The sequence below is a fragment of the Manis javanica genome, chromosome 10, assembly GCF_040802235.1.
Source record: "Manis javanica isolate MJ-LG chromosome 10, MJ_LKY, whole genome shotgun sequence".
In the NCBI taxonomy this organism is placed as follows: Eukaryota; Metazoa; Chordata; class Mammalia; order Pholidota; family Manidae; genus Manis; species Manis javanica.
Window position 1 is genome coordinate 84,792,105 of NC_133165.1, and position 10,364 is coordinate 84,802,468.

General features: G+C 47.3%; 2 protein-coding genes across 3 annotated transcripts; both read right to left on the reverse strand.

The window, feature by feature from the left end:
• Positions 1–132: 132 nt before the first annotated feature.
• On the reverse strand, positions 133–5,930 carry MYG1 (MYG1 exonuclease). Of its 2 annotated transcripts, none has more exons than XM_037007179.2 (7): positions 5,610–5,930; positions 5,297–5,409; positions 2,735–2,873; positions 1,050–1,202; positions 788–910; positions 490–671; positions 133–347 (listed from the first exon to the last, which is right to left on the reverse strand). In XM_037007179.2, the coding sequence occupies exons 1-7, from the start codon at positions 5,850–5,852 to the stop codon at positions 149–151; spliced, it is 1,152 nt and encodes a 383-aa protein (XP_036863074.1). In that variant the 5' UTR covers positions 5,853–5,930; the 3' UTR covers positions 133–148. The 2 variants fall into 2 exon arrangements, with proteins under 2 accessions (XP_036863074.1, XP_017528963.1); XM_017673474.3 differs by having other exon boundaries at positions 2,714–2,873; positions 5,610–5,919.
• A 115-nt stretch (positions 5,931–6,045) lies between these two features.
• PFDN5 (prefoldin subunit 5) lies at positions 6,046–9,518 on the reverse strand. Its single transcript, XM_017673487.3, has 6 exons — positions 9,362–9,518; positions 9,062–9,164; positions 8,727–8,758; positions 7,230–7,304; positions 7,008–7,113; positions 6,046–6,246 (listed from the first exon to the last, which is right to left on the reverse strand). The coding sequence occupies exons 1-6, from the start codon at positions 9,431–9,433 to the stop codon at positions 6,170–6,172; spliced, it is 465 nt and encodes a 154-aa protein (XP_017528976.1). The 5' UTR covers positions 9,434–9,518; the 3' UTR covers positions 6,046–6,169.
• Positions 9,519–10,364: the final 846 nt, after the last annotated feature.

Here is a 10,364-nt window from a genome sequence, read left to right on the forward strand (position 1 = left end):
GGAGCTGGGGGGTTTCCAAGTAAGTTGGGAAACAAAGCTGAGAAAACATCTAACATAGACTGGCACAGTAACGTTTCACTTTGCCCAAGTTTCAGCAAGTTCCAGAATGAGCAGGGCAGTAATAGATCAATATGAGTTGGAATAAACTTTATTGGACCAGGGGATTTGTGGGAGGCATAGGCACTGGGCGTTGGGCCAAGGTGGCACGGGCCATGCTCAAGGCTCCCTCTCGGGTGTGGTGCCCACCAATGAAGCCATTTGCATGGACAAAGGTGCAGCCAGGAATCCCACTGACCTGGTCCAGAGCCTCATCCCGAAAACCCCGCCATGGTTCTGGCAGGGGCAACCTACAAGTGAGCAGAAAGAAGTTGGTGGAAACAATTGGGAACCTTAAGGAACTGAGGTGGGAGGAGTAGAGGCCAGGGTTTAGTGGCCTCTTCTCTAGTAGGGGTGAAACAGGTCTTGCAGGGTGGATTTCTAGGGCCTCACCTGCTCTGGAACGAGTGGGGCTCCTTGGGCACACACTGTACCCGCCACTGTCCATTCTGATCAGTATAAATAACAAAGATAATGGTCACTGGTGGGGACAGCACAGACTCCAGATTGTAGAGATGCTCCTTCCAGGGGCATCCACCTTTTGCCAGTTCCATTATCTCCCCACTTGGGTCCACCTGAAAAGGAAGTGGGGCATGGGAAGAAGGGTTAGAGTAGAAGTAGGAGCCCCTGTTGGCCAGCAGTCTCCCAGCAGTCACTAATCTGCACCATATGCCTCCTGCCAGGCCTGTACCTGGAATCGCTGGGTCAAGGCCTCTTCCACCAAGGCCCGGGCTGGTAGCCAATTGTGCTGGTAGAAGTCTAGTCTCTGCAGAAACTCCTCTTGAACCAGGTCCATTGCATGCTTAAACCTAGCCTGGGAATTATGTGACTCAGAAACATGGTATTAGTCCAAGTTTCTGAGTTTCTTAGGGCTTGGGGAGGACAGTCACGCTCATTTCCTCCCCTGAGGTTCTTAGGTGCCTCACGGTCTCTTCCCCTGGGGCCCTCCTTACCTCAGTGTCTTGGTTGGGCTGGTTCCAGGTGGGATTAAGCCGAGCAACCCGGGCACTCAGTGTAGTGGTCAGCACATACCGGGGCTCCCCTTCTGTCCACTGGGAGATCCCATTGTCCACTGCATCCACCTCCTCCACGAAGTTCTCATACATCTATGGTGGCAGCAGGAGAAATGCTCCTGAGAGTACCTGCCATTCGCATAAAGTTTTCCAGATTTCAAAGCATGTGCCTAAATGCTCATTTCGTCTTCCCAACAGCCCTGTGAGGATCCTTCAACATGAACTGGATGAGGAAAGGGGAACCTGTGGAATCTAGTGGCTGCTTAAGGTCTGAGAGCTAATAGTGCTGGGATTTGAACCTAGCTCACCTGCTTTCTAGGCCAGACTTTGCTCCACTACAGCACAAAGCCCGAGCCAAGGCCAGCATGTGTCGGGAGGGGGCTGCGGACTTCTGAGCCAGGAAGGCCTCGAGTTCCATGAGGGACTCTGTGGGAGCAGATCCCTAGGCCTGAGGGAGGGTAAATCTCCAGGTGGCTGAGGAGGCTATTCAGTGAGCCAGATAACAAGGCAAAGAGGGTCTGGCCAAGCTTGAGTCAGGTGCGACAGAGGATGAACGCTGGACTAGATATCAAGAATTGGGAAATGGTCCCAGGTGAAGCCCACAGTGTGTACCACCTGGTAGTAGCAGCTGCTGCTATCTCCTGAGCTTTAAGAAGTGGTAGGACAATGCCTCGAGTTTGGGGGCAGAAATGATATGGGGTGTGAGTGTTTAATGCAAAGCTGCCCTATAAAATAGGCCTGCATACAACTCATCATGGTGTGTAGAAAAAGTGCTACTCAGTTTTCAGTTGCTTAGAAACACCTCAGCAGGAGAAGGGAAAATTAACCCAGACAGTCCAAAACCGTAGTATTCCAAAAGCTGCAATTTAACTGCTCCCATTTCTTCCATTATTTGGATCATACTAATGCAGTGTCAGGGGCAGAAGGTTGGCAAGCTGAGATGGAGACATAAAACTCAACAGCCTATCTGTGAAAAACAGCTGACTAAATTTGAAGTTTGACTAGGGAACTTCACAGGAGGACGGTCACATAGGTGTCCTCAGATTCAGTGTTAGATCTGACCTGCATACCAGGGCCACTAAGCCTTGTTCTTTCCCCAGGAGCAGGAACCCGCTGAGCTGCTTGCAGGGGACACTGGTAGAACCTGAAGATATTTTCATAATCAAGCCCTTCCCAGCTGAGCTTCTAAATTCATGCCCTTAGGGAATTAGTTCTGCTCAAGCTATGCTCCCCCTCACCTTCAGGGAGCCAGAACTTTTCAGCCATACACTCCCAAACACAAGTAGCCTCCTCTATTACCAAGTTGTTGAACAATCACTTTTTATGTGTCAGGTCAAGAAAAAGACTGGGAAACACTGCTTTATGGCTTTCAAAGCCCTTCCCCATATATTACTTCATCCACTTCTCGCACCCACCCCAGGATGGAGGGAGGAGAGAGATTAACCATTCCCTCATGAGAAGATCAGTCTGATAGAGGGACAGGGTGTTGGACCAGCTGTGGGCCAGGAACCCTGACCTGAGGGCCAGTCCAGAGTGCTGTGTGCCACTCCCAGCCAACCTGGTGGCGATGCATGTGTGGGGCATCTCTGTCTTCCAGTTCCCACCTTGTCATAGAGGGTGCCCACCGTGCTGTCTTCTTCGCTAGTACCCAGCAACTGGGCCAGCAACTTGTGCCCAAAGTGCAGGTAGATGAGTCCCGCACTGCTCAGCTTGGTTTGCCACGGCTTTCCAGGCAACAGGGAGCTCATGGTCTCTGTGAAGGACCTGAGGAGCACAGAAAGGTGGGGCAGAGGCAGAGGCACCCTGGCTAGCTCATAGTGTATGTGCACATGGTATAAATTGGGTGGGAAGGCTGGGGAAAACTGCATCAGTTGGGAGGAGAAAGCCCCTGGGGAGGCTTTGGCTCTTCTGCAAGGGCCCCATGGACCTCGGCTTGAAGTCTCCATGTGTTCATTTGACCATGGTTAACTCAGTGCTTACTTGGCAGGCTTTGTGTTTTAGACATTGGGGATAAAAAAAACTAAGCCCTGGTGAAGGGGGGAGCCTAGTAAACATAATGTTCTGCATGTAATTGTAGATTAATGATAACAACAACAACATAAAAAAACTAAGACCCTGTCCCTAGCTTCAAGTACAAAGACAATATACAATCAACCAAGTGAAGGGTCTAGTTAGGTTATAAACAAGGGAAAGGTGTGAGGGGCAAGGGAAGGGTTCAGGAGAAACCTCAGGTCATTACTGAAAGATGAATTAGTGGGTGCTTACCAGACAGACAAGAGGTGAAGGAGAAAAGGCATTCCAGGTAGAGGGAACAATGTGTACACAATGTGTACAATGGCTAAAAGACAAGTCTCATGGAACTGCAAAAAAGGCAGCTTGGAGAAGTGGCAAAAGATAAAGCTGGAAGGGTAAGCAGGAGCCAGATACAATGGCAGGTCTTGTATACTATACTTTGGAGTTTGGACTTTATCTGTAGGTAATGTGGAGCCACTGAGAGGTTTTAAGCAGGCAAATGTATGTTAGGAAGACCATTATGCCAGCACAGACAGTAGATGTAGGATTACCTACAGCGATCTGTGTGAGTGAGGCAGGAATTTCAACAGCAGTGGCAAAGATACAGGGAAAAGGTATAACAGTTGTTAGGGAAGTAGAAATTACAACTGTAATTTCTAAATACCAGTCCATCAGAATCACGTTGGGAGCTTATTTTTTGTTTTAATAATTTTTATTAAGTATTAATTAAATACATAAAACATTTGTAAAAATTTTACAAGGTATAAAGGTAATAACAATAACCCCTGGATAAGGTTCAAAAAGAAGTGAAACTAAATTGTTGATGGAAACAGACATATGTGTTGAATAATATATAAGAACAAGGGTATAATAAAATTCAGGATGTTGCTTTACTTCTTGGGGAGGCAGGGGGATGGGATAGGGAGGAAGCACACAAGAATAGAAGCAAAGTAATAGTAATGTTCTAGTTCTTAGATCAGGAAGACGTGTTCATTTTGCATTATGTTCCAGAAATGTTAAATACATTCTTTTATGTATCAGATACTATATAATTTAAAAAATGTATATAAGATCATTAGAAACCATTCAGAAAGAGGAAATAGTAATGTCAAGCCCACAAAGAGGTTAGTTAAAATGAGGCCCTCAGTTAGCAACCTGAGTTTGGTGTTGATGTCACTGATACCCTTCTAAAAGCATTTCCAGTGAAGAGATTGGGAGAGAACCAGCTGAATGAGTGAAGAGTGGCTGAGAAATGAGGGTGAGAGATTAGGCTGTAAATACTGGGAGGGTTCCCTTCCAACATCATTTATGAACGTGATATGTATATCTAAAAGAGAAAGAGACAGAGAGAGATATACTTAAAGAGACTAAAACATCCACATAATCCCTCAGAGATAACTGCTTTGAACAGTGTGCTGTATATGAAGAAGGGTTTTGTTTATTCACTCCTTTCTTTTCAAGATGCAAGATGCTTGAGCAGAGTTTCAGGCTATAGGCAGGGAGCAGTGGAAACACTGGCAGGAGAATTGTGATGTGAAGAAAGCAATAGGTTGAAAAAGAGGCAAACAGAGGGGAACAACATTTCCTGAACTGGAAGGAAGCTGCTGAGGATGTTCGGGAGTGGGAAACTAAGGACCCACCTGCAGAGAAGCTCCTATGAAAAGTAAGGCAGGGTTACTCACTGAAGGAGTTTGATTAAGGTAGGGGCTTGAGAAGAGGGAAAAGGATTGGAATGGTACTGAGGATAATGAACTGCCCTCAGAAAGTCAAGATTTCCCAGTGGAAGAGTGTAAACAAAGTATAAGACCACACACATCTGAACCGTCATCAGATTGTGCACAACGGGTTAATCCTAGCTGGGGCATAAGCGGAAGAAAAGCCTGACTGAGCAACGGAAGCGGTGAGGTCGGAAGAGGCTTGAAGTCTGAGTGGGAGCCAAGGGAGGCCTGGGCAGATGCAAGGCTCAGGGTGGCCAAAGGACAGCGAGATGGGAGCAGAGCTGTCAGAGAGCTGGACGGATGGAAGGCTGTGGTCCCATAGGACTAAGCTGCCTTTAAAAAATGAGGCAGGCAGCTCCCTTCACTGCCAGGGACCACAGCAGTGGACGGCTTGACTTATTGGAGCACTTGAAAGCTGAAATAAAGGAAATCAAAGAAACGGTACCTGAAACCCACCTCTGGTGATGGTCATATCGATGTCTCTGAGGGTCATACTCGCCACCTACGTCTACCACGACGTCACAAGAAGCAAGTTTTTCGGGGTCCCGAGTCCGCACAATTTCTGCATTCTGCAAGGGACATAGAAGGTGAGGTGGCTGCCAAGGCTCGTGTGGGTAGGGGATTAGTGTGTTTTCCCAGGGGAACTGGGGGGTGGCAGGTAGGAGGGGTGCTCAGGCCGCGCCGCCCAAGCTACCACAGGGACCCCATTGGGGAACGCGGACTGCGCGGAGGGACGCAGGCAGTGCTAGGGAGTTCTAGCGAAGCGTACGCGGTACTCTGGCAGGAGGCGTAGCAGCGCGCACGCCAGAGCTTCATCGCAGTGGAAGGTGCCGTTGTGCGTCCCGATTCGGGGTGGTGTCATGAGGTTGCTGCGGGGTCGCTTGGAGGGCCTTATGGACTCCAGGCTGAACACGCAGCGCGGTAACCGCGGGAGCAGCAAAGGACACAGACAGCGCAGGAAATGGCTTCCCATGCAGCTCCCCCAGCGGTGGAGGAGGAGCCGGCGAAGCATCACTTCCGCCCGACGGCAGTTCCCACGGTAACCGGCTCAGCCAGGGCGCAGGACTTTCCCCAGCTCCTCCAAGGCCCTGGTTGGAGCCTTCAGGATTGCATCATCCCCTGCCAGCAGGCTCTGCCAGGGCCAACACCCTCTCGACCTCCCCAACTCATCACCAGTCCCTTGCTTATGCAAGAAAAGACCAACATTCTGCCCAGCTGGCACATTTATTAGCATTAAACACAAGACCCTTCTCCGACTCCAGGAAGCCACGCCCACAATGTCCCAAGGCCCTGAAGCGGGGTAGATAGGCCCGCTTCTGAAACAAGCTCTCAGGCTTTGGCAGTGGCCTGAGTTGCCCCCAGGGCTGTGAGCTGCTGAATCTTCTGGCTCATCATCTCCATGACAGCTGTGGAAAAATAGACCGCGGTCAGGAGCCGAAGGGGAGAACTCTGTCACTTCCAGAGTTAAGGAAAAGTGAGAAGTTTAAGGACAGGCAGATAACTAATTACAGTTATTCACTGTGGGAGACACACTAAAACAAATGTAGAGTCTACAATGTGTCAGTATGATATACGTTGAAAAACAAAAACGGACAAAAACAATATTAAATGAGTCATACATAACCAGAAAATTATTACATGGAAAAGAAAAGACTGCCTTTAAAACAGTGGTTCTCTGAACCTGACTATGTAACAATCACCTGGGAAGCTTTTTAAAAAACACTGACCACTGGAATCTGCTCCTGCTCCACCCTCCAAAACACACACGATCAGGTGGATTTAGTTGGTTTGGAGTGGGTCCAGGCTTTCTTTTTAAACTCCTTGGGTGATTCTAATGTGCAGCTGGGCTGCAATTGCTAATACTTTAGTTAGAGCTATATTTCTTTCCTGGGTGTTCATTTACATGTCTCTTCTCCCTCCATTCCATCCCCAGTAGATAGGAACTCTGCAAGAACTTCTTCCTCTAAATTTCTCAAGCACCTAATCCAGAAATCTACAGACAGTGGTTATGTAATGCTCAGAATCTAGAGAATAACATATCAATATACCAAAGAGAAAGACATAGTTTTAATCCAGCAAAAAGAACAGCGCCATGCTTCACACTGCATGCAATCTGTGTTCTTTATCATGGAGGTAGAAAAGGTGAAGTGCCCCAGGCCAAGCTTACCCTGTTTCATGGCATGCTTCTCCTGCAGAGCTGGCTGGATTTTCTCCATTTGCTTGGTGAGAAAGTCTATCTTCCTCTTAAAGAAATCCTTGGCATCCTCAGCTGTCTGTAAGGTCACAGGTGAATGAGGGGCTATGAGAAGATCCCATGCCATACTCTAGATCTTCCCCTAAACTCCCTTTTCCTGCTCAGAGGGGTATGCACATGCTTCCTTCCACTCACCTTTTCTACATAGTAGCCAGTTCCCACATCAATGAGCACGTGTTCCACATCATGTAGCTTCCCAGGGACATACATCTGAGAAGCAAGGATTAAGGAAAAACTAGCCCAGCATGAGTCACGATTCCTTGTCAGCCAGTCTGCTTGGCCTCCTAAGACCCTCCTTTTCTAATAAACTATAAGGTACAGGAACTGAATAATCCAGAGGCTTTGGAGCTCTAGCTGTAGACTCCAGTGAGAAGAAACAGAGAAGCTGATTCTTTATGGAGAAAATGACATAATGCTGGACACTCTCTTGCCCTGACCCCATCTCCCACCCTCCAAGCAGTTCTTACAGTTCTTCCCATGAGCCTCTCAAGAAAGACTAGATACACTCTGCTACAGAGTAGTAAAGTGAAAAAAGCCAGCCTCACTTCCCTCAACATGCCCAACCATGAACTACCTAATTCCTGATGGATATAATGTTCATTATTTAGCCAACCCCTACTACACTTTTTTTTTTTTTGAGAGGGCATCTCTCATATTTATTGATCAAATGGTTGTTAACAACAATAAAATTCAGTATAGGGGGGTCAATGCTCAATGTACAATCATTAATCCATCTCAAGCCTAATTCTCGCCAGTCTCCAATCTTCTGAAGCATAACGAACAAGTTCTTACATGGGTGAACGAATTCTTACATGGTGAACAGTACAAGGGCATTTATCACAGAAACTTTTGGTTTTGATCACGCATTATGACCTATAAACAATCAGGTCAAATATGAATATTCGTTTGATTTTTATACTTGATTTATATGTTGATCCCACATTTCTCCCTTTATTATTATTATTTTTATTTTTAATAAAATGCTGAAGTGGTAAGTAGATGCAAGATAAAGGTAGAAAACATAGTTTAGTGCTGTAAGAGGGCAAATGTAGATGATCAGATGATCAGGTGTGTGCCTATGGACTAAGTATTAATCCAAGCTAGACAAGGGCAGCAAAATATCCACTACACTTTCTTTTTTAAAGCTTGTTAGTTCTGACTACAGTTTACAGGTGTCCTATTGTCATAACTTGATTATTCAAGTAGAACACTCAAAAAAAAAGGCACAATCCAGGTTTCTTAGTAACAACAATTTAAGAAAAAGAGCCACAATCAAGCTGAAATTGAGAATTAATAAACAGCATCAAACCCCCTTGTTTCTATATCCCTATTATTCTATTGCTTATGTCTTCTAAGTTATGAGTTTAAGCCCCCAGTTTTATCTCCATATTGGATGATATTCTCAAACAGCATAGGGAAATAAATAATATCTCAATTCTACATATTCTTTGGTGCTCACAAGTCATTACTGGATGTTGGCCAGGTTAGATAGGAGAGCTATATGTTTAATAAGGGTGTTGTTAGAATCATGGGGGCACTCTGGAGTAATCAAGACCACTTCAGCCCTTTTTTGCAGAGAAGGGTCGGGAAGAAAAGGAGGGGGCAGGGTAGCAGTTCCTGTGGAAAGGATACAGAGCTTGTCAATGGGACGAGTAATTCTTTCCCTGTGAAAGCAATTAAGACAAACATCTGGGAAAGGTTGTCAGCTCCAAAGTTAGACGTCAAACGGAGTTCCAACATGGCACAGCGCACAAATAGGAAAGAACAGAAACGGGCAACAGGAACAGAGTAATGTCCCGTACGTTTCAATTCTAACGGGCAACATGCAAAGGGCTCGTGTAGCAGTATGCAATACTCAACGGGCTGTTTTCTCCTCTCGGATAAGAAAAACTGGTTCAGAAGGCGGGATAAGAGGAGAAGCTCCCTCGCCACGTCCCCCAGGTTTTCTTCACGCGCCTACCCCATACCCTCGTTGCTCTTGTTCAGCACGTTCAGACAGTCCTTGGCTTCCACATATTTGGTCTGTACCACCTTGAGCTGGGCAATGGACGTGGACAAGAACTCCACTTCCTACAGTGGAAGGGAAAGAGGGTCAGAGGCTGGAGGGAGAGGGGGCCACTGCTGGAGAAGGGGTGGGCCCTGGGACAGCGTTGGGGACTCGCAGGGGAAGGGAACCTTCCAAAGTGGGGAGGAATGGGGGACGAGGGAGTACGCGTGGGCAGAAGGGATGTGAGGCAGGAAAGGGGTGTCTCTGGGGCTGTCCCCACCTGGTCCAGCTGATTCTTGAGCACTTCTAGCTGTGGTAGACTCAGCTCCGTGATGTTAACAGACTGCGCCATGCTGGGAAGGATTACTAACGGAACGGAAGCCGGCTCGGCGAGCGACGCTCTAGCCGTCCGCTGCGCATCTCGATGGCTGTGCCAGGAGGCCTCGCTGCGCCAGACATCTCTCTGATCCTTCATCCCGGAAGGGAGGGAAGGGTTATGTCCTGAGTCTCGAGCTCAGACAGAAGGTTGGGCGTTCTTTTCACAAAACATCCCAAGCCTAGCGGTCAAGGTGTGGTAAACAGTATTCCTGCTGTCAATGAATTTAAAAATCTTAGAAGTACTCAGACAGTACCATAACATTGTAATGTATGCTACTCCACGTGGGTGGTATAAACCTAGTGACCACAAGACAAGAAGCCTCTGAAGTTCCCTGGTCAGGGGTAGTAGCATATAGTGGTGCTTTGGGTAGATGAACAGGAGAGAGTCTGACAGCGGAAAGAACAACAAGGGGGCACATTACCAACCAACAAGTAAAGCACGAGATTTTTTAATCAGTTTTACCATGTGCTAGCTATGAGGAATACGTAAGAGTGAAAGATAATGTGCCTCCAAGCACATTGGAATCTAGTTGGAGAGAGAAAAACCATACCAAAGCAGCAGAACCCTACAGCATCTGCACAGCACTGACAAGTATGGAACAGCTGTGTGGGGAGAGCGAGCCTTTACCATCCACTTAGGATGGGGGCAGAGCAACAGAAGCATTAAAGCTAGTGTCATTCCCAGGATACTGGAGGGCAGGGAGACAGGACAGACATGATAGTACCTGGCCAAGACACTCTCAATGCATCTCTCTCTACCTTTCCTTGGGCCTTTGCTCCCATTTAGAGCATCTTGATATCCCTCTCTCCTCCAGCTTTGTCCGAGTCCAAGCCAGGCCTAGCTTTGTTTTATGGTTTTGCCTTTCTTTCCAACGCTCTGACTTGAACTCCTGCAACCTGTTTTC

Coding starts and splice junctions, on each gene's coding strand:
- PFDN5 (XM_017673487.3), bottom strand. CDS start 9,433: ATGGCGCAGTCTGTTAACATCACGGAGCTGAGTCTACCACAGCTAGAA. Junction 8,759..9,061: donor GCTGAACAAGAGCAACGAGG/GTATGGGGTAGG, acceptor TTGCTTTCACAG/GGAAAGAATTACTCGTCCCA. Junction 7,305..8,726: donor TCGTCCCATTGACAAGCTCT/GTATCCTTTCCA, acceptor CTTGCTTCTCAG/ATGTATGTCCCTGGGAAGCT.
- MYG1 (XM_017673474.3), bottom strand. CDS start 5,852: ATGCTTCGCCGGCTCCTCCTCCACCGCTGGGGGAGCTGCATGGGAAGC. Junction 5,410..5,609: donor GCCTCCTGCCAGAGTACCGC/GTACGCTTCGCT, acceptor TGTCCCTTGCAG/AATGCAGAAATTGTGCGGAC. Junction 911..1,049: donor AGCCCAACCAAGACACTGAG/GTAAGGAGGGCC, acceptor CATAATTCCCAG/GCTAGGTTTAAGCATGCAAT.